Here is a 23,815-nt window from a genome sequence, read left to right on the forward strand (position 1 = left end):
GCCTATTCAGCTTTGTGTACATGTGCAGGTGTAGCTGTGAGATAACCTCCATGGGTGGAACTGCTGGTTCCAGTTTCGATACTGCGGAGCCTCTTTGGAGAGGTTAATCCCTTTATACTTTCACCATCAGGCATCAACAGAAGTCATGTTTGTCCAAACCCTTGTCAGCAGACTGAATTATCAAACTTCTAGATGTTTGCCAAACTAGAACTCATTTTCGAGTTACCCTGTTCATATTTCAGTGACTAAACTACTGTGAACATTTGGTGTGATGTTAATGTATTTAATTGCTGAGGTCTGTTCTCCTGATTTGATTGGTCTTTCTGCTTTGTTTTGTTTTAAACAGGTAGTTATGCTTGTCCTAGCTTGGAAATTGGATGCACAAAATATGGGTTATTTTACTCTACAGGAATGGTTAAAAGGAATGACTTCTCTACAGTAAGTCCCAAGGCTGCCCTGGGATGGGGGTGGGAGTGGGGGGTCCTTGCTCTCCCCTGGCTGACTGCCTCCCTCTGGGACCTCATCTGGGTTGGGTGACTGGAGGAAAGCCTGGGGATCTGGGCAGGCTTCACCTGTGGTCACAGGTGTGAAGACCAAGCCCCTTTTTCATATGTGGAGGAGGGCTATATGGATAAATTTTAGCAATTGAGGTTTTTATATAATGTACACTGTTTATTTTAGTATTCTTCTAGAGCAGTTCAATAGAAATGGATCATCCTTTTGTCATATATGTGAGCCACATATATAATTTAAAATTTTCTAATAGCCACATTAAAAAAAGGAAAAAGAAACAGGTAAAATTTGTCTTAATGTATTTTACTTAGCCCAGAATATCCAAAATATTATCATCCTAACATTAATCAATATTTTAAAAATCACTTTATTTTACTTTTTTTTTCATATTGAGTCTTTGAAACCTGGTGTATATTTTACTTTTATGATATACCTCAGTCTTTATCAGCTGCATTTCTGGTACCCAGTTGCTGTGTATGTTGAGTGACTACCATGTTTGACAGCATAAGTTTAAAATTATAGTGTTAGCATCTGGTTTATAGTTAGTGAGAACAGTTGAGTAAAGTATAACTTACAAGTAAAGATATTTATCTTTTATTTGATATATTCTCACATTAGCTTTGTGAAAGTTTAAAATTTCATTACTCTAGTGATTAAAAATTAATAATAATAAAGATTCTGTTTATGTTACTTGGTGCAGAGTTGAGGAAAAAATCAGTGGTTTTATGTATTCACTTTGTGCTTACACGCATGTATGTCTGTGTGTGTGTTTTTGTGTGTGTGTTTGCTAAGAGTTTCACTCAGGAAAACATAAATTGTCATTCTTTTATCCCTTGAAAGATACAAATGAGGTGAATGATGAAACATTTCAAATGATATTAAAAGAGGAAGTGCTGATTCTTAGGATAGTATTGAATAACTGATCTAAAGTACTTAGAATGGCTTTTTCTTTTTCTTTTAAGTAGGAATAATAGACTTGTATTAAAATTGGAATTGAAATGGCTTAATGGTTTTATTTAAATAATTTAGAAATTTGTCAGCTTTTAATATCATTGTCCCTTTGTCGTTGGCAACAATACTTTATTTTCAGTGTGCTTAGGCCTCACTTTTATGAGGCCTTTTCACTGTTCCCTTGTTTGATCCTCACACCTACCTTGACAGATCAGACTTCATCCTGCCCATTTTACAAGTGAGGAGACAGAGGCTTCAAAGGGGTGTGTGATTTGCAATGGGATTAGGGGTAAGAAGAAAACCTAAGACTTCTGATTCTTCAGTCACTTTCTTCCTCTAACAACTATTATCTGATGACACATGCATTTTAGGTAAAAGCCAAATCACCCTTTTGCAAATACACTTTCCTCAGCATGCTCGAGAATTTTGGAGTTAAGTCTCTGGGATCTCATAGGATTGTGTTCGTCCTGTTGGGAAACATCTCCTCACGATGTTAAGCCCACCAACTCTTGCATCGTCTTCCTCGCTGCTTCTCTGGTGCTTTCCTGGTAGAGCACGGGACGGCTGCTTCTTTTAAAGTACCCTTGCAATGATGAATGCGAGGTTAAATCAAGATTTCATTCAAGGCTTTAGAGGAGGTACCATCAGCATTTTTTTTTCAGGCACATTTTCACTTGTCTTAAGAGGGTATAATATCCCATTTTGGTATAGTTCTGGGTTCGTTTTTACATTTGCCTTTGCAGAAGAATATTACCCAGTGCAAGGCCTTGCTCGTGGTTTGAGGATCACGTTGTCTGGGAGCTGAGCTGTGCAGTTTCCCGAAAGAGGCCTTGGTGTGTGCTCTCGGGGTAGGGGGCGCTCCACACGCTCTCTGTTGGGAACTCTGACATTTTGTGTGAAGTGGTGGCAGGTGGCTTCCCAGAGAATGCTGGCACTCGGTCCTGTGGTGTACTGTGTAGTGACAGACCTGATCCCTGCGGGAAAAAATGAGGAATCTTTCTTTTTGTGATATGAAACTCTGAGATTAAGTTTCCTCATCAGTGAGGTGAGGGTGATTACTCACAATAACCTCTAAGGTTCTTTGTAGTTCAGAAATAGTGCAATTCCAAGTTTTATGAATTTCCACCCTCCTCCCCCTCCTGCCTCCCTAGATCCGTCATTTGTTCAGCAAATATTTGAGTGGCAGTGATGTGCCAAGCCTGGAATTCTAGGTCCTGGGGAAACAAAAGCCAGGAACAAGACAAAGTCCATTTGAGGCAGGAGCTTGGAAGCAGTGTTCAGCCAAAACATCCAAAAGTAATAAGGTCACTTCTGTTTATGCTACTTGTATTTATAAGGTATTTGCACCCAATAAATAAGAAAACTCAGAGGCCAGTCTTTTATATCTTCTAAAGATGGAAAATACTCCATCTTTTGAATGATCTATTTCGTCTTCTATCTGGAATTTTTTCCTTTTTTCTCATTTTTGGGTTTATTAAATCTGTCAAGTGAACTTTTTTGGACTCAAGTGAAAATTAAAGTATAAAAAAAGACTTTTTTTTTAAGTTACTGTACTGTGGGTGCATGCTAGAAATAGGAAGCCCAGGCGTTTTAGAACCAGGGAGTTTTGAATCTGCCACTTCCTGGATGTCTCTGGCAGTGTCCCTAAAACCAAGAAGGTTGAAGCGATGGAATGTGGGGCACCCAGAATTTATCTCTTGGACGTTGTCTGGAGGAGCTGCATGCTTGGCATTTCCACTGGAGGGCTGTGTTTCTTGATTCTTGGAAGAAGTGACAGCAGCTGGTAGGGAAGGGAACATTGATCTCCAGGCTCCTGTGATGGTTCTTAGAGAAGGCACAGTACTTATTTTATTTCGGCCCTGCCATGTGACTTGTGGGGTCTTAGTTCCCTGACCAGGGATTGAACCCATACCCCGGGCAGTGAAAGTACGAGTACTAACCACTGAACTGCCAGGAAATTCCCAGCTCTTGGTTTAATTGACTGTTTTATTTTTTGTCTTGTTCTAGCATGTGGGTTTAAGGTTACCTCTGATGAATTAAGCTTATAGAGCATTTAAGCTAAACAAAACAAAACCAAAAATGTTTGTTAGCCTTGTAGCTAACTTTGCATAGAAATGATGATGGGCTGGAAAAATACCTACCTTTGGGCTGACTGGGTGAAGGGGTGAAGGCTGTCCCTGGGTAATAGAAGAGAACTACCTTTGAGTGTATAACCTTTGAAGATTATCCTCATTCTTGTTACTTCTGACTGTTTCAGCAGCACGGTTGAAATAAGCAGTGATTCCACAATACGTGCATATTTTCTTGTGGCAAATGATGCTCCTTGGCAGCATGGCACTGTCACACCGCGACTACCTCAGGAAAGCTGGGGAGATGGGCTGAATGATTGGCTGCTTTCCGAAGTCTCAGGCCAAGCCTGTTTCTTCACATCTTTGTTGGAACGGAGCCGTCTGCAGATGACCTTGCTGAGCGGCCACTAGATGGCAACGTACGGTTCGGACAGGGTGACTCAGCGGCCTGGATCCCTGGTGGGGGTTAGTCCACGGGCTCTACGGGACCAGGCCCCTTTTAAAGCAGATCAAACTCTTTATTTGGAGAAGGAAATGGCAACCCACTCAGGTATTCTTGCCTGGAGAATCCCATGGACAGAGGAGCCTGGTGAGCTACAGTCCGTGGGGTCCCAATGAGTTGGACACGACTGAACGACTAACAGCAAACTCTATTGACAGCATCGTCTCTAACCTCGTTAATAGACACATGGAGTGAATTTCACTTTGGGCGTTTTATGTGTGACTCTCCAGACCAACTCTGTGCGTCTTGCAGTGTCAGGACATCTTTGCCAGTGTTGGTTGGACTTATTCCCCAGCTCGCTGTAGAACTTCACATTCACCTTGCAACTGCGTTATTTTCTTTCAGCTATGCAGTGGTTCCTGCTCTAGAATCTGTTGAAACAAGCAACTACTCTTCCTTTCATTGGGCAGAACTAAACTAAACCAACTGGCCCAAATCTGGCCACTTTCCTGTGGTTTTGGTCCTTAACCTTTTTTCCAAATGAAGAGGGGAATTCCAGCCTTAGGTATTTTGGGGTTAGCTGTTTCCCTTCTCTTTACTCCTCTCCCATATTACTACTGATAAAATATTACTCATATATCTGTGGTAAGAAAATCAAACCGTAGAGAAGAGAGCCCAACACACGGTAAGCTCTGCTTCTGCTCCTGCCTCGCAGGTTCCCACATACTGCTTTCTCACGCATCCTTCTAGCCTCCATGAACCCGATGGGTTCTGGCGCTAACTGTCCAACTAGGCTATCAATCAGTGTCTTTTCTCCCCCCCCCCATTTCTAACCTTTTCCCACGGAGATCCGGAGTGGGCTTTTCCAAGATGGAAGCCTGATCATGGTAACTCTCATGATAGGAGATAGCTTCCATTGTTTCTAGGTATTAAAAAATCCAAAACAAACAAAAAGAGCCCCACTGTGGACCACAAAAACTTTATGGTCTGGCCCTACTTCTCTTTCAGCTTCTTTTTGGACCATGTTCCCTTTTACTCTACCCAGTCTAGTCACATGATTTTCTTTTAGTCTTTAGGCTTGGCGTGCTGCTAGACCTTTATGCATACTATTCCTTTAATCTAGAAAGCCCTCCTCTCCAAAAACATCTAGTTTCCATTTATCTTTCAGCTCTCAACTTACAAGTCAGTCCCTTAAAGAAGCCTTTTCTGACTTCTAAAGTTAGCCTAATTTTAATCTTTTTTAGTTTTCAGAGAAATCAGGGAGGATATTCTAAATTCTTGTAAACTCATAGAAGTGAAACATTTACTGTAATTTTTGACTTTTAGATATTTTATCATCTCAGTAGATCATGGGAAGCTTTTTGTAGATAGCTACAAAAAAATTGCAGAAATTTCACAATTTTAGTGCTGAAAATAAATCAGTGTGTCCTATAGTGAAGTATAGTTTGGTTTAATAAAGTATGTAAAATATTTACATTGTTAATACTTGTAATATGTATTATCTATATTTGGTAGGAGGTAAAAGCTCTATAGGGAAACACAAAGAAACACATCCAGCATTGAAAATCTTTAAAATTGCCAGTGAAAATGATGACTCTTGGTTCTCAATTTTAAGGGCTAGCTATTAGGAACAGAAAGTTAGCTTATAAAAATAGCCAAATAGTCTACTTAGGAAAAAGGCTGTGATGCTACTTAAGAAAAAGACCCTGATGCTAGGAAAGATTGAAGGCAGGAGGAGTAGGGGATGACAGAGGCCGAGGTGGTTGGATGGCATCACTGACTCAATGGACATGAGTTTGAGCAAGCTCCGGGAGATGGTGAAGGACAGGGAAGCCTGGCGTGCTGCAGTCCATGGGGTTGCAAAGAGTCGGACACGACAGAGTGACTGAATGAGAAAAAAAAACTGTGTCACTTACCTGTGAAAACAGGTTGTTGTCACCAGGGCTTTCTGGAGAAATAACTGATTTCAAGTCTAGGGTAGAGAGAGTAGTACAAGGTGAACTAGAATATCTTGTGTCAGAAAGCGAGGATGCGCTCAGAGACTGATGGGGACGTGTCAGAGGGACACTGGAGTGAAGTTGTGCACCATAAGGATGAGGACAGTAACAGATCATAGCCCTGAGTCAAAGGCAAGAGTCCTTTAGTCCAAAACTAAGAAAGGTGGTGAGTGGAACTCCCTCTATAGAAAAGTTCCGGCCTATAAGTGTAAAAGCATGACAGAATTAGAAAAATCACCATTTTGCATCCTCAAATGTAAAACTGATTTAGGCAGGGATCATAACAGATGCTGAAGCCACCTGGTGATGGGTTGCTGAGGAACAGGATTGTCAGTCTCAAGGTGTCGTTCTCGAGGTTTCACACCATTTAGAGGGGCCAAGAGTACCTTTAAGTGGAGATGGGTGGGTACTACCTTCACCAAATGAGTCATCTTAGTATCACCAGTAATGGAACAGACTGTCCTCATGGGAGGAGAAGCGCATAGCCTGGAGTGTTCTTATCATGAGTGCTTAATCTAAGTGTAATCATAGGGAAATTATCTGACAAACTGAGATTCTGCAAAACAACTAGTCTGGTCCCTTCAAAAATGAGATTGTCAAGAAAGACAGAAAAAAGGCAAGGTACCTTCTAGAGACTAAGGAGATAGACACTGGAGAGCAGTGCATAAGCCTTGATTGGATCTCTGATGGAAAACTGGAGCTGGGGGAAGACTGGGAAATCTGCACGTGAGTCATGTATTAGCTAAGAAAGTTAACATTTCTGGGGTATTAAGAGTGATGATGGCATTGAGGCATTTAGGAGTAAAGTGGCATTATGTTGGCAACTTACTTTGAAAAGGCACAGAAAAAAGTGCTTGTATGTGAGAGCACAGATGTGACTGTGTTCATGGTGGACCCAGGGAATGGGCACGTGGCTGCTTATTTACAGGACCTTCAGCTTTTCCGTACATTCGGAATTTCTTAAAAAGCGTAGGAAAAAAAGCTCATCGTGGACGTGTTCCAACTCCAGGGTTTTTATTGTCTTTTGGGATTGTGTTTTATATTACTGCCCCACGTCAGAAAAAAAACTCAGGTTATAATTTGCCTTTATTCTGTTTTTCTAGATGTGATACAACAGAAAAACTCAGAAATACTTTGGATTACTTAAGATCATTATTAAATGATTCTACAAACTTTAAACTTATTTACAGATATGCGTTTGACTTTGCACGGGTGAGTCCTCTGGATCCTATCCAGATGTTTCTCTCTCTCTCTCCCCTCCCCCTTTTCACTGCCTTTTGAGGTTTGTTTTATATGCTACAGCAAGGAAGTTGAGTAAGCTACTCCCAGGATGCTAGTTAGAATTTCTTTCCACACGTAGACTTTCTACATGAGCTGAGTCTGGACAAGAATGTAGTATGTCAACAAAAAGCTCTAGTGACAGGCCTTTAATAGCTCGTGTGATGGGCTTAGAAGTAATTATAAATGGGCACATCATAGACATTGTTCTCAACAGCTCTTAGGTAAGCTTGGAAAAGCTTTTGCTTCTCACGAAACAGCAAACCTTCACCCATTGAGTTTCCTGGAATAAGGTAGTCAGGTCGAAGCCAGTTTGACTATGGGTGCTGGATCATACCTGGAAATAATTTGAATTTGAATTAATTCAAATGTAAGCTAATTTAAATGGACAGGATTCAAATGTAGTTTCTAGTCATCATTTTGAAAAATGATCATCTTGTTTGTCACACAAGTGAGCCAGGCCAAGTTTGTGGCGGTGGTTCTACCAGAGTGAAATAAAGCTATATTTTTCAGCCTGGTCACCACAGGTAGTGAGTAAATCCTGAGGCACCAGTTGGCATTGTGTTCACTCACTGTCCACGGCCCCGTACATAACGATAATAACGATTATGCTCTGTTGCAGGATGGTAGTTTTCTGTTCTGTTTGTGTGTGTGGTGGGTTCAGGTGATTAGCTTTCCTGACTGATGATTTTTTTTAATGATTTTTTTTTAAGCAGAGAACTCAGTAGCAGTTCTTTTTTTTTTCTTACCACCATGTGGATCTTTTCACTTTTTCTTCGCTTTGGCTCTGTTAGTTTAGCCAAAAATTTGTTTGCTGTTGCGATCTGGTGCACCTACAGCACAGCAGTAAGTTCACAGTGGTGTCCTCACGTGTGAATTTTTGCAGCCTCAAATGGAATTAGGACACGCATGAAAATGTATAGACGTTAGAAGTGGTATGGTCAACCTCAGATGCAGTGTTTCACTCAATGGCATTTGTATAATCGTATCTAAAAGTTGCTGGTCAGATGCTTTTAGAGTAGAGGCACGGTTTCCAGGATTAAATGTTTTCCTTCTCAAGATTTGTTTCCTCCCTGAGTCGGCAGTGTGCTATCATACGGGTGAAGTTTTGTTTAGAAGCATCATGCCTTTTCACCAGAACAACTGTGTTTTCTAACTTCCTTGTTTGGAAGTGAAATTTCCCCACATGTCCACTGCTTTAGAACTGGGTTCAGTTTTCCGTCCACCTGGCTGGCTGTCCCCTTCTCAGTCGGTCACAGAGGCTCCTTCCGTTGGGGTTGAGGCCGTGCTCATTGCCCGCACTGCTCCCGTGACCTCTTGTCCACGCCGTCTCCCTTCTCACAGGCACTAGCACCAGCAGGGCTTGGTCCGTCTCCCGCAGCCTTGGGCCGCTTGTCCGCCTTCGGCCATGAGCACCATCGCCTCCGTGTGAATATAGCGCTTCAATCACTGTGCGCACATCACAGTTGCTTCCCTAGCAGCCGAGTGATGAATAGGATGGTTTCGTTCTCCGTCACCAAGGAGTGGGGTGAACTGGGGCCCCCTGGTTGCTCAGCAGTAGGTCCAGGACCACACTCAGGTTCTGGCTGTAGGTCCCATCTCCGGGTTCCCCCAGGCCATTGCAGTCCAGTCCCATCCAGGCTTCCCCTTCCACAAGATGCCTGTGCCCTGCTGACGGTGAACTAGCTGTCTGCTGAACCTGCTGCCTGCCCCAGCCTTTTGCCATGCCAAGCGCTGTCTGAGCCTCGTCTGTATCTCTGTTGCTCGCTCCAGCTCCAGCTTCTGGGCCAAGCCACCTGGCTCCACCGTCACACAGGATCATCACTTACATGGCCCTCCTGTCCCCTCGAGCTGGGCCTGGGAGTTTGGGTCCAGGCCTGCATTTTTTCTGACAGTTTAAGGGACTGCATGTTTTCTTTCTTCCTATCTCTGGTAGCAGTCTGCAGAAATCTTTGCCTTTTAAGGAGAGTATCAATAAATATCAGTGAATTAAGCCCCATTATGTAAAGCCCCGTTATGTAATGCTGAATAATAGTCACCCATATTTAATCATTACCAAATAGATTCAGTTCAGCTAAAATATACCCTAAGATGAATTTGTTATTGAATTTGTTTTATTTAGCTGTATCCCACAAGTTGTGAGGTGTTAAATATTCATTTGCATCCAGCTCAAAATATTGTCTTGTTTCCCTTGTGATTGTTTTGGACCCATTGATTATGTAGAAGTGTGTTGTGTTATTTGCCAGCTACTAGGATTTTTCCAAATAATCTATCATTAATTCTGCCATGGTTGGAGAACATGCTCTTTATAGTCTCAGTCCACTGACAGGTATGGAGGCTTGATTTATGGTCTGCAATTGTGATCTGCTGTGATGAATGTTTTATGTGTACCTGCAAAGAATGACTATTCTGTTGCTGTTCAGTGGGATGTTGTATAAGTGTCAAGTAGGTCAAGTTGGTTGGTAGTAGTGGTCAGGTCGTCTGTACCCTGATTGATTTCTGCCTACCGTTCTGTTATTTGCTGAGAGACTCTTTGTTGGACTCTCCGACTGTGATTACTTCTGTTGCTTGTGTCGTTTCTCGTTTCACCGTATTTTGAGGCTTCAGGCTAGATTTATATATATGTAGTAGTGTTATGTCTTCTTGAAAAATTGACCTTTTAGCATTATGAAATGTCTTTCTTTACCTCTGATAATATTCTTTGTTCTGAAGTCTACTTTGTTTGATAGAAATATAGCCATTTCTGCTTTTGTTTTAAGTAAAGTCTATGTGATATGTCTTTTTCCATCCTCTTTAAACCTTTGTGTCTTTATATTTAAAGTGGGTTTCTTTTAGATAGCATATGCATAGTTGGGGCTGCCGGTATATGTCTTGAGATGCTTAAACCATTTACATTTAATGTGTTTATTGATATGGTTAAGTTTGCATCTCCTGTATTGCTGTTCCTTTCCCTTTTGTCCCATCTATGTTTATTTCTTTTTTCCTCTTTTCATAACTTCTTTTGGATTTTTTTAGACTCCATTTTTATCATTCCGTTCCACTGTTGTCTTGTTATCTGTATCTCTGGGTTATTTTTTGTGATTAATCAGGCTTTACAGCACACATCTTTAAGTTCTCAGTCTGTCTTCCAGTAATATGACACTGCTTCGTGTATGATGTAGGAGCCTTTGTAATAGTGCTTGAATTTTGCCCTTTCCATACTTTGGCTGCTGTGTCACACGTTTTGCTTATGCATGTGTTACACGTCTCAAAATATATTGTTTTAGTCTTTTCAGGCTGCTTAACGAAGTCCCAGAGACTCAGAAGCTTATAAATAACAGAAATTTATTTTTCACAGCTTAGGAGGCTGGAAAGTCCAAGCTCATAGTGCTAGCAGGGAAGGTGTGTCTCTGCTGTAACTCACATGGTGAAAGGGAGGAGGGAGCTCCCTACAGTCTCTGTTTTAGGGGCATTCCTCCACAGTCATGAGGGCCCCACCTCTTATTACCATCACTTGGAAGGGGGAACACAAACATTCATATCAGTTTTGCTTTAAATAAGCAGAAATGCCTCTTTTTTAGAAGCAGCTTTAAAAAATGATCTGTTTGACTGCACTGCGTGTTAGTTGCAGGATGCAGGGTCTTTAGCTGCAGCGTACGGGCTTTCAGCTGTAGCACATGGGATACAGTTCCCTGACCAGGGGTTGGACCCGGGCCCCTGCATTGGGCACACAGGGTCTTAGCCAGTGGACCACCAGGGAAGTCCCAAAAATGTCTTTTATATTTACCCAGATATATACCACGTGTGTGCGCTTCCTTCCTTTTGTGTGGATCCAGATTTCTATCTGGTATCATTTATCTTCTGCCTAAAGAATTTCCTTCAGCATTGCCCATGGTGCAGATTTTCTGGTGATGAGTTTCTAAGCTTTTATTTTGCCTTCACTGTAGAAGGCACTTGTCTGGAGAAAGGATTTCTAGATTGGCCGTTTTTTTCTGTGAGTGCTTTAATGCTCGCTCTCACCGTCTTCTGTCTTGTGCAGTTTCTGATGGTGAGTCTGATGTCGTTCATGCCTTTGCACATAGTGTGTTGTTTTGTTCTCTGGTTGCTTTTGTTCTCTTTTCACTGATTTTCAGCAAGTTGACTATGGTGTGCCTCAACATAATTTCATAATAAACATAATAAACATACGTTTATTCTGATTAGGATTTGTTGAGTTTTTCGGTCTTTGGACTTAAGCCGTTTGTATTAAATTGGGAAATTTCTCAGCTGTTATTTCTTCAAATAGTTCTCCTGTTCCCCCTCTCTCCTCCTTGTGGGGGTACAGTTGTATGAGATGCTGGATACTGTCACACACGCTACTGATGCTGTGTTCAGTTTTTGGTTTTGTTTTCTCTTTTTGTTTCCCTTTGGATAATATTTATTACTGTACCTTCTAATGCTAATCTTTTGCTCACTCCAGCTGGTATATTTTCATTTCAGATGCTGTATTTTTCATCTCTAGAAATTCTGTTTGTGACTTTTTCTATCCATTTCTCTCATCATGATAATATTTTCTTCTACCATCTTAAACTTCTCGGATGTGTTTATGACAGGTGTTTTAACAGCATTGTGTTGTGGTTCTGTCATATCTGTCATATCTTTATCTCTTTCTCTGGTTAAAAGTTTTATTTTAGTTATGGGTCATATTTTACCACTTCTTTGCATTCCTGATAGTTTTTTTTTTTTCCTCTGTTTTTTAATTGGATGCTGAGTATTGTGTTTTAGGTTGTTGGTTGCTTGGGTTTGCTGTATTCCTTTAACTAATGTTGGATTAAATTTTTTTTCCTGGTGTGTATTTAAGTTACTTGGAATCATGTTGTTCCTTTGAAAGGACTGGTCCAGAGCAGCCTCAGTCTAGGGATGACAAAGCCCCAGCAGGAAGACAACACCCTCCTGAGGATTCCACCCAAGGCTGTGTATTTTGAGAATTTTCGACTGTGCCTGGTGGGAATTCAGACTGTTCCCAGCCCTGTGTGAACTCTGGGAATTTCTGCTTGTTTTTCTGCACTGTTTCTTTTCCTAAACTCAGGTGATTTCCTTTCACATGTGCACAGACAAGTCCTCAGCCAGCAACTAGGGAGACAGTGTGGGTCCCCAGGTCTCTCTGTGCGGTTCTACCTCGCTGGTATTTTGCCCCACAAATTACATGCCTCCTTGAAACCCACAAACTGTCTTTTCCAGTTTAGTGAGTTGGAGCTCCATTGGGCTGGGTTTGGGTTCCCCCTTCTTGTGCTGCAGCCTGGAAACCACCTCCACACAGTATGCTGCTATCACTGGGGGCTCATTTCTTTTTCTCAAAGACCACACAGTAGCATTTGTTAAATTTTCCAAATTACCCTTTAACCCACTCCAGTATTCTTGGGGCTTCCCTGGTGGCTCAGATGATAAAGAATCTGCCGGCAATGCAGGAGACCCTGGTACAATCCTTTGGTTGGGAAGATCCCCTGGAGGGGAGGCTATGGCAACCCACTCCAGTATTCTTGCTTGGAGAATCCTCATGGACAAAGGAGCCTGGTGGGCTACAATTCATGGGGTCACAAAGAGTCAGACACAACTGAGCAACTTATACTTGACTTCACCCTTTAATATACCTGGGAAGAAACTATAGTACAACACCAGGAAAAGATAAAATGCCCGTTTTTAACATCTCTCCACCAAAATTATAGTCCTAAGGGCATGCTTGTTTTCTCCCTCACCTTAGAACCTTGTAGCCAATTAAAAGTAGCACTTGATTATAAAGTCATGTTATCTTTCTCGTAAGTTTACTTTGACTTGAGCTTACATACAGTCTTACAGACGTCAGAGAATCGCGACGCTTTGGAGTTGAGAGACGCTGTGGAGGACACTGGCTCAGTCTTGTCACTGTGCAGATGACGAGACTGAGGGCCTCGGCTCTGTCCCTGAACCACACCGCCTTCCTGACTCAGACTGCCACCGGCCTGTGGGGCAGAGACTTGGGCTGAAATGGCCAGTTCCTTCTGCAAGTGGAATTTTGTCTTGAATATTTTTATGCTTAGTGTTTTTTCCCCTAATGTAAATTTTATTACATAAACAAATGTGGATTCCTTTAAGTAAAACAGCCATTTTTGGCTTGATTCCTTTAAAAGGACCTAGTGAGAATAAGATGGGACAAAGAGAATGAGATAAAAGACTAAATAGAGTGATTTTTTTGGTTGCTCTGATGCTGGTTATTAAATATCAGTTAAATTTGCTTTTTCTGTATCCTCTGGGGCAAAGACAAGGTACTGTGCTGAAAGCCTTAGAAGGAGTTGCCTCTTGGGGTTCTGAGAAGGGTGAATGTTGGGCTGAGTGAGGCGCTGAGAATTACAGCATCTTAGCCTGGCTGAGAGTTGACACCATGAATTGATGACCCACTCTAGGAGGTCTTCCCACAGCCTAGGTGCTGGAAGGCGAGAATGACGGGGAGGACTGAGGGAAGTTTCTAGGCCCGGTGGGGAGATGGGAGCTGAGTGCAGCCATTCTGAGCAACTCTCTGAGGCAGAGAGGCTTCTGGATGGGTAGAAGGGGGGTTTTGTGGGGTGAGAGAGAAGAAGGGCAGTGAGCAAGAATGGGAGATTTCTTTAGGGGCGAGTCCTGGCTTTTCAGCCCTTGCAGTGAAGCTTTAAGAAGTTGTATTGCAGGGTTTTGTGGAGGCAGAAGGTACTAGTGGAAATCCCACCTTCTTGAGAGGTGATCCTGCGATGGTTAATATGTTGTCAGAAGTCAGTCCTCACAGCCTGTCCCATGATGCACCCCTTTTCCAACTGCGAGTGGTTTTATTTAGTTTTTGAGGTGTTTCAGGTCACATGTTAGAGCTCATGTCCTAGTCACTTCCATTTAGTGGAATGGTTGTGGATGTCACTCATAGGGTGTGCTGAGGAAAATTTTGTTGGGTCTTAATGTTCAACACCCTGTTACCAGAGAACTCTGTCCAACTTTAACCGGAGATCTGCTGTGACCATTTGATTCATCTCCTCTTCTAACTTGAGTCAGTTCTTATTTCTTAACCAATGTGTTTGTCTGATTTCCCTCTCCATACAACCCACAACACACCAGACATACACGGACACACACTCCTCGCTACTTCTTCCTTATACTTTTATTGTAAGTTATGAGGAAGACAGAAGGTAGGCATGGGTGAGGACAAAAGTAGGAGGAATATATGGTCATTTAATCCCAGGTTCATTACTGTGAACATCTTGTTGGCTTTACCTTTAAGGTTACCCTTTGGTTATTGCCTGAATTTGCTCAGCAGTTGTTTGTCAAGTGAATTGAACTCTGAAGAGCTGAGATGGAGGCAAATGGGTACATCATGAAACGCTCAGGTTTGGAATCAGTCTCCTGGTTCAGACCCAGCTCTTATCAAGGTCATTTAACTCTTGTGCCTCGGTTTCCTTATTTATAAATTGGGGATTATAATAATGCCTCTTGTAATAGGCATATAGTAATAGCCTCTCGTATTACATGAGTATTGAGTATAAGGCACTTAAAACAGTTGCTGGTTCAGTTCTCAATAAAAGTTAGCCGTAGAATTAGAAATAATGGTTGAATTTTTCTTCATTGACATTACTTAGGTACTTGTAACCGCTGGTGGCTCAGACAGTAAAGAATCTGCCTGCAACTCAGGAGACACGGGTTCAGTCCCTGGGTCGGGAAGATCCCCTGGAGAGGGAAATGGCAACCCACTCCAGTATTCTTGCCTGGAGAATTCCATGGACAGAGGACCCTGGCAGACCACAGTCCATGGGGTCACAAAGAGTTGGACACGACTAAGCGACTAACACACACAAACCTCAGGTTTCAAATAATATCTTATCTTCTAAGAGTACAATCATAGAATCTATACCAGATAAAATGACTGTGTAAAAACTGTGCCAATTGACAGATCTTTTTTTTTTCTTTATGTTTTAAAGGAAGTGTCAGTAGTTGAGCTTAATTAAGTAAATGCCTTGCAAAAACATTGTTATTTGTGTATTGAGATGTCAAAGTCTGCCTCTCGCGCCCTGGTACTCCACAAGCAGAGAGTACAGGGTCAATGTTGACTGTGTACTATTTGAATTTCCTTCGACGGGCTTCTAGATGTTTCTGGCTGTATTCCTTGGATTTGTTAAGGTGATTTAAAAAAACAAACAACATTCAGTGTTTATGGCTGCTTCATAGCATCCTGGGAGGTTCAGTTCACTTAGTTGGGAACACCTTTGAGAGTGCCGTTAGGATCTCTGTCGGAGAACCCCCGGCCCGTCTCCACTTCGCTGTTACGTAGATGTTTGCTCTGGGAGCTCTCAGCCTTGCTGTCCCCAGGAATCTGCAGTGTTTGCAGTCATGGTCATCTGCACCTAGCCTCACACCCCCCCCCAGGCCACACTGGTGATCCGCGAGATGCCACTGTCCGGATCGCGAGTGCCTCCGTAATACCTCTCTCTTGTTTGCTAGGCAGAAGATGGTGTTAGTGATTGCGCGCTGCTGGCTGGCACCCTGGCAGAGCAGGAGTGAGTGAGTGCTGTTCGGCTTTCCAGCCCTGTGAGTCGGATGCCTTCCCTCCATGTTTTGGCCTCGCTGCCAAACACATGCATTGAAATCCTTCATGATCACCAGTTTGTCAGATGGTTGCACTGTTTCCAAGAGTCTGTCCAGGTCCTCTGTATCTTCTTTTCTGTCACTGTAGTGTATGTCCATTGTGATGGGGATGTGGATGGTGTTGGAAGAAGGCACAAGTGTGTATCAGGGCACGACTGGCGACTTCAGGTCTAGTGAACGACGACAGGCTCCTCAGAGGGAGAGCATTTCCAGGGCATCCATGCCCTCAGCCCAGCGTTGCCTGAGCTGTTGTTCAGCTGGGGCCCGGTCCCGTGGTGCCGCGTGCGTTTTCACCAGGTCCCTGGTTTTCTTCCATGGGACTGCGGAGGGTGTCCATAGCGGGCTATGCTGCTGCCGCTGCACCCACGTGACAGGACAAGAGGAAGTTTCCTGTTTGCTTGCACAGTGCATGGCAGAAGTGTGAGCCGTGCAGTGCAACGCACCATGAGGCTCGGGGGCAGGAGGGGGCCCCCCACGAGGGCTGCGTTCCCGCTGCCGTCCTCTCCTCGGAGTGAGCCCTGCACCCCTGAGCAGGGCGGAACACGTGGGCAGGGAGGGCAGGACAGGCTGTGGAGGGCAGGCCCCTCCTTGCCCTGAACTGCGGAGCCCTCCTCAGGCTGAAGCTGTGTGGCCAGGACAGGGCCGGCTAACGGAGAGCCATCTGACCTGGCCTGTGGTTGCATGGTCGTTGTGCTGCACAACTGGGGCCGAAAGGCAGACCCGTCGCACATCTCCATTGTTGGCTATTGAGTGAGGCGCTTAGGTTTGCTGTCTTGTTTAAGTCCTTTACTTTAAAATCAGTGTCAGGGCCAGAAATTCTCCTTGTACTCAAGAGCAAGTCACTGTTAGAATCCTTGAGGTGACAGTTTTATCAGGAGGTGTGTGTGGCTGCATATGTGGCCGGCACGGGGTCATGCATCCTCCCTTAATCTGGTGAACATTTAGATTCCACTCCACATGAAACAGCCAGGCACTTTCTCCCTTTGTAGAAAGATACTTGTGCAAACTTTCTTTGAAACTAAGATACCAGGAGGAGGCTAGCTAGCATTTGATGTCTAAGGTTACCACTCAAGGTCCCAGGTCCTCTGTCCTTTTACATACAAACTGCCCACTTTTTAGTTCCCAAATGGAATCTTGTAAGAAAGATCAGTGAGGAATTAACATTTTTAATTGTAAATGTAAGTAGAAGGAGCTTAATCTGCCCACATTCAGGTTTATGTAGATGTGTGTTCTGGATTCCCCATGCAGTGTTGTCTTTCACTTGGCTGTTAGTTAGGGGTGTTCTCCTAGATGTCGCTTGCAGCAAATCTAAGGTAAGCAGCATGAAGCAGGTAGACAGGTGGGCACACTGCTTTCCCCCAGGGTGGGGGATGGGAGATCCTCCAGAGCCCCAATGTTCATTGTGAGCTCCATTGAATTCCATCATTTTTAGGTACAAAAAAAACATTTACCAGTGAAATAAAACTGGTGGAAGAAAGATTTTTTTTCAAGGAAACCTGATTCCTAAGCATGAAATTTGAAACCTTTAAACTCTATTTAGTTAAGTTGGGTTTTGGGGATCAGTAGTTAATGATGTCAATAATAATCATAAATGTCAAACAGCTAGTGATTGAGTTATGGATTTTTATTTATCCCAAGAAATAATCATAGATGACAACCATATCCCATGAAATAATCATAGATTAGGGTGATCATTCAATTGATGTGAATCTTTCTCACAGTAAAATTCTGTAGTACAAAACTGTTCAATCCTTCCATTATGTCTGACCACCTCCCCTTCCTTACCTTAGTCTTGATTCAGGTTTTTATGGTATATGATACAGGAGCTGTTTACTGATTCCTCACTGAAGTGAAATAGGAATTTGGATTGTTGAAACTGATTGTTTGGGGGCACCTGGCTCATCCTTGTTTTTGTTTGTTAAACAGGAAAAGGACCAGCGGAGCCTAGACATAAACACTGCCAAGTGCATGTTGGGACTGTTACTAGGAAAAATCTGGCCCCTTTTTCCAGTTTTTCACCAATTCTTAGAGGTACTAAATTGTTACTTTGTGGAATGTGTGTGTGCTTGCTTGGAACTACCAAGTATCCTTTACTTGGTCCTTTCCTGTACCTTTCTGTCTGTCGTCCTTCCCTGCCTGTAGGAAGCGGCGACATCCTTACTGCCGCTGAGCACACGTCCCCGAGCCCCGAGCGTCCCGTGTGTGCGCTGCTCGTGCCCCTGGCCCCCTGCAGATGCTCCAGACAGCGCAGCTCTGGCCTCTCCTCTCTCGTCCCCCTTTTAAAAGTTTCGTTTGTGTTTAGATTTCCTGCTTTTTATAACAAGAGTAAAACAAGATGTACCGTATTTTGTGGCTTTAGATGAAGTTCCACTTGGATGAAGCGAAGGTTAGAGAACAACCATCCGCTCTCCCACTAAGAGCAGTCTGTAACGTGTCCTTGACTGCTCTCACCTCCAAGCACCTTGGGGACCTCGATCAGCCTCAGTGGCCAATTCCTTCAGTTGGTATCTCCTGCAGTTTAAATTTTCTTCATGTTTGTGTTCGAAATAACCCAGCACTTCCCTCCATTGTTATCGTTTGTTTGCTCTAAGTATCAATGAGAGGAATTCTGAGCTGCTGGTTATTAGGAACCGTCTCTGATGCCAATGTAATAATACTGTTAAGACCTGGAAGAACCTGAGATGGAAGTCTGAGTTACTTGGGTTGTCATATATAGCCTCCTTCTTGCCCTCCAGTCCCCAAACCCCTTTAAAAATTGCTTTTTGCTTGAAAGGATGAGGCTGTTGGATCTTGGAGAAAATCCTGGACTTTACCCTGACTCTAGCTTCACTCTTGAAATAATCTTCCTTACAACTTGTTGGTGTAATGGTCCAGAAAAACTTCCAACTGATAGGATTCGTTGAGAACTGTTATTAAAATTTGCTTTTAACATTACTAACTGGGATTCCTGAAGAAAGGTATGAAAACTAGTTTTTAATATAAGAAGCACTTGTTTACATGACAGCCCGTATTTACCAGTGATCTCTTCCAGTTTCTCTGACAACCCTTAGAAATGTTAGCTTTATTTGAAAAGTGAGTAACAGTGGGCTCCTGATCTCAGGAGGCTGGGCAGAATTTAAGGCCGGGTGTGAAGGTCCTTCTGCAGCTGATTTGACTTCACACGATTCGAGGAGCACCATCAACTGTTTCAGTGACTGGGTTTTGCTTTTAGTTGCTTAGAAAGTTACACTTGTAGTCTGTGCTTTGTTCTCTCTCTCACACCAGCTTGCATTTTTCTTTTAAAAGGCCCCAGTAATCCTTTTATTTGAGCTTTTCTTGTGTTTGCATCCTCCAAACCATTGGCTCAACTCTCTTTGCTTTTTATGTACTTGTTTTGTTTCCCAATGTTCCCGATTTTAGTGGCAAAGATTTAAGAATTCTCAGACTGGGTTTTATTTTTAGATCTTTATACAGGAATATTGTATTTTGAATATGCATGTGGCCTTTTTCTTGTCTGGGGGGAAGAGAAAAACTGCTTCATGGCTGTTCTTAGTCCTTGTATGATTAGACGCAAGTTTTTAATTATTAGGACACTAATTCTTCAGTGGCTGGGCCTCCTAGTCCCGAGACTGCTTACAGCACTTAGCATGGTCTCGTTGAGTAAACCCGCAGCGGCATATGCTGTTAGCTGACAGCTTGACAGGAAGCATGATGTTCACGTCAGGGCCTGTTAATGGGAACAACTCTTTATTTAGCACTTACTGTGTGCCACACACTCAGTAAAGTGCTTTTCATAAATTACAGAAATTATCTGTCTTAATCCTTACCACATCTCTGTGAAATGTATATTATCCCTCTTTTACATAAAAGGACTTTTGCCATCTAGAAATTTCACTTCTAGGGATGTAAAGTTGTGTTTCTTTGATGCATTTGTTGTTTTATGTTGAGCCCCCATAATATTTTTGTAATGAAAATTGTCATCCAAAGTTTCCCTCTCGCTGTCTCTCACCCTTCTCCTAGCATGGTGGCTGATAACACCACAAATGGAAAGTGTTCACCTTCGTGAGTGTTAACCTTCAAGTTGATTGTCACAGCAGTTGAAACTGATTTGTTGTGTCAGTAATTCATGTTATTTTTCCTCCACCAGCAATCAAAATACAAAGTTATTAATAAAGACCAGTGGTGCAATGTGCTAGAGTTTAGCAGAACAATTAACCTTGACCTCAGCAACTACGATGAAGATGGAGCATGTAAGTACTGGGTGGGCATCGCTTTCCCCCCGCCCCCCGCACATTTGCTCCTCAGCCTTGTCATGAGAAGTCTCATAGCTGTGTTGTTCCCCTCCCTCTCTTCTCTCTCTCTCTTCAGGGCCAGTTTTGTTGGACGAGTTTGTGGAGTGGTATAAAGACAAACAGATGTCCTAGGACTTTATGCATAGCAGCGAGAGAGTCACTGTTACCACAGTCATGTCAGCCGTTAGCCATAAACCGCTGTTTGTGTCCAAGCGCATGCTGCTTTCTTGCACTGTCTCCCTTTGGCAGGGACGTCTTGGTGTTTGCTATTGAATGGGCCAGCTCTGCTTGCTGTGTAGCATTGTTCTCTTGGAAGGCTGCTTTGCAGTTTGTATTTACACTACAGATTGGTGAATTTGCCAACGTCCTCACTGTGATTATGTGTATATTGCTGTTTAAATTTTGTATATGTGTATAAAAAGACAAAGCTTCACCTAGAGATTATTTCTGCAAAAATGTATTGTAAAATAATTTTTGTGGCATATTTCTAGTCCCTTTTTTCAAATGACCCAATTACACTTTTCTTTGGTCTCAAAATGTAGCATTTCAGAACACAAGACAGAACAGCTGTTACCATATGCAAATGTTGCCAGAATTAACCTTATTATTTAAGAGGCCAACTTTGAAAGGAGGTGGGAGTCGTAACTTTTCAGAGGCGTTATGCCAAATCTAATTTGGTTTACTTAAATATTAGCATTTTGAAGTGATGAAAGTTAGAATAATTGAACATATAGACCCATACCATGCCACAAATCATCTCCACCATGCAGGATATAGGTTTTGATTTTCTAATGTTAACGCTGTCATAGTTTGAATATAGGTACAGATGAACAAATTACAATTGCACCTTTTTTTCCCATTGATTTTAAACCCTTGTACACTTTTTTAGTGCTTTTTTTTTTTTTCTTTTGCATTCTTCTAGTCAGTGTTTGGTCTGCTGATGCTTTCTATGCCATTCTAAGTAAAATTTATTTTGCCGCCTCCGTGAAAACCTAACGGTTTGCTGGCAATTTATAACTGCAGAGCACTTTTAGTTGTGGCTTGAATTTTTAGCTAAGCTTTCATGGTGTCTAATTTTCTAGTTTTGCGGGGGTGGGGTGGGGGAGGAACTATACTGTAAGTGAGAGGTGTTTTTTTTGTTTTCCTTTTTTTGTTTCTTTCACGCTAGGCTTTTCCTGGCAGAATGTCCATTGCAGGCAGTGGACACGACACCACCAGCATTGAGCTAAAAACTCTATTACACGGTAGGACCTTTCCTGGAGGGGCCGCTCGTCATTACCCGAGTAATATGTACAGAGAGGTGATAGCCATTATTTATGTGGGTGAGGAAACAGGAGCAAACGGGACGGTATTTTTAGGTTTGTATTTTATGTTTTTGTTTTTTTTTTTTCTTTTCTTGTCTTAACCCTTCTCAAGGAAATGTAAAAAAAACATGCTTCTCCCTCAACTCTCTGGTGCTATTGAATGACTTAATTTAGTCCCTAAAGTTTTGTGAGAACACAGTAGGCTAATGACTTAAACGAAGTGAAAGTTACTGGTGCATTTGAGCAAGTGAATGCATAGTTGTGAGCAGAATCCACGACTGAACATGTGCCAGTTGGAAGAGGTTCAGATTATTTCAAAACCTGGCCCCAAAACCTTTTGGGTCAAATGTGAACCTTTAAATGGCATTATGAGTAAAGCACACAGACAATGCTACTGTTTGACCATGATTTCAGTTTCTTTGCAAACAGTGTTCAGATTTTCATACTTTTTTTTTTTCCCTAAGTGAACCACCAAAGACAGGAATTTTGTATGTATATACAGTGTGTGTGCATATACAAAATCATGACCTGGTAGAATGAAATTCACTTCCTTTTTCTACCAAATAGAAAGGTTTGGTTTGCTGTGAAATAAACCAGAAGTTTGAAAAACTCTGTAGTGATTAAGCATACTTAATCATTCCTTGTTTAGAAGCTGTAGACTCCCCTTCTACCTTACACATTCACACCAGTTTGCACAAATTCATCCCTGAAAAGAACAGAAGACGTTGACAGCAAGCACAGCTCCTGAGACCAGTGTGTTGAAAGGGCTTCCGTTCCGACGGGTGCCTGTTAACTCCATTGGCAACTGGCTATAGGCAGGTTCCAGTCTGTGGAGAACTTGATTCATTTTCAAAAGGGTCCCATGAAGTTAACAAATCACACTTTAAAGGCAGCAGTTCTTAAATTTGATCGACTCTAGTTTTGTTTAAAGCAAATAGAAATCATCATTGAAATTATTTTGAAAGGTACTGTAAGAAACTGGGGAATTTTTTTAACAGTAAGCACAGTTAATCCCAAAATAAGAGGATGGCTACAGGGAAAATGTTACATTTTAATACACAGTGAACATTTTGATGACAGGGGTTTTGGAAAAGCCAAGCAAAAATTATTTCATGATGTGTAACATGGAAGTAAGTATTCCAAAAGGATGATCTTGCCTATTAGAAGAGGCCAAATAATCTCTGAATTCCCTTGAAAAATAAATCTTTATGACTGCAGCGTGCTTGCCTTTGGTTTCTGTGATTTTATGCAGTTATTTTTAAGGGGAAGAAGAGCCAGAAGTAATAAGATATTTTTTCATAAAAATCTCCCCGAGTTACATAAGTTGAGCAGTCACTGAGCACTTATTTATGGGCAAATGCTAAGTAAATGAGGGTGCCCTTTTCTGGTTTTTCTTTATCACCTACATCTCCACCCTTTCTCTCTTTCTGTCGTGTCAATACTCTGTGATAATGGAATCCAACTTCTAGATGTTTACTGTTGCGGTAGGTCGGAAATTGCATTATTTGATTTGCCATAATCATCCTCTATAATGTCACGTGCAGCTTATTTGAAGCATGACCTCTGAACTAAGTTTTTATAAAGCTGACTAGACAGACTTCTAGGATCTGGATTAACAACAGACTTCTGTTGCCTCTCAGTCTCCATCTTAACAGTGCTTTTGAAGTTTATACAGAAAGCTTTAAAAGTTAGTTTGTGCCCTTGGTTTTTATTCTTACAACTGCTAAAATACCTCTGTAAGCCTTATCTTTTATTCTTTCATATGTTGTATAATAAATGTATAGAATCCATTGACCAACTAAATTGTTGGGTGTCTGTAAATGAGACCAAAATGTGGGTGGGTTGCTTCTTTTCATGAGGTCATTTCTCTCGGGGTTACTGTCGGTGAACTGCAGCTAACCTGTAACTGTGAATGCTTCGTGTCCTCAGTATTTGCATCACCTTCATAAACGTGTGCAAGTCCTGTGACTCCCAGCTTAACTGAAATATTGTTATGCCACCTAACTTGAGTACAGCAAACTGGTTTTAGGTTTTAATGGAATTGATGTAAAATGATACCCCATAAATAAAAAAGTTATTTGTGTTTGGTTTCAGAACTGATTTGTTTATTTTTCTCTTTTCTGGCTTTCTCTTATAAAACCCCTTAAGGTAGTTTTAGACTTCCCTGGGTAGCTCAGACTAGAATCTGCCTGCAGTGCGGGAAACCTGGGTTCTCTCCCTGGGCTGGGAAGATCCCCTGGAGAAGGAAGGGCATGGCAACCCGCTTCAGTACTCTTGCCTGGAGAATCCCCATGGACAGAGGAGCCTGGCGGGCTGCAGTCCATGGGGTCGCAAAGAGTCAGACACGACTGAGCGACTAAGCACAGCACACAGGGTAGTTTAAAAGTGTTTCATG

At 42.3% G+C, this 23,815-nt stretch overlaps 1 protein-coding gene across 5 annotated transcripts in view; it reads left to right on the plus strand.

Annotated features, from left to right (window-relative positions):
* The window catches only part of DCUN1D4 (defective in cullin neddylation 1 domain containing 4), a 71,355-nt gene extending 47,839 nt beyond the window's left edge, over positions 1 to 23,516 (plus strand). For all 5 annotated transcript variants that reach the window (XM_043447857.1, XM_043447856.1, XM_043447855.1 and 2 more), the window contains 5 exons: positions 347 to 438; positions 7,076 to 7,184; positions 17,772 to 17,876; positions 19,972 to 20,074; positions 20,193 to 23,516. In XM_043447857.1, the coding sequence (XP_043303792.1) occupies positions 347 to 438; positions 7,076 to 7,184; positions 17,772 to 17,876; positions 19,972 to 20,074; positions 20,193 to 20,248 (465 nt within the window). In that variant the 3' untranslated portion in view covers positions 20,249 to 23,516. The remainder of the gene's footprint in view (positions 1 to 346; positions 439 to 7,075; positions 7,185 to 17,771; positions 17,877 to 19,971; positions 20,075 to 20,192) is intronic.
* The last annotated feature ends 299 nt before the right edge of the window (positions 23,517 to 23,815 follow it).

The sequence above is a fragment of the Cervus canadensis genome, chromosome 26 (genome assembly GCF_019320065.1).
Source record: "Cervus canadensis isolate Bull #8, Minnesota chromosome 26, ASM1932006v1, whole genome shotgun sequence".
NCBI lineage: Eukaryota > Metazoa > Chordata > Mammalia > Artiodactyla > Cervidae > Cervus > Cervus canadensis.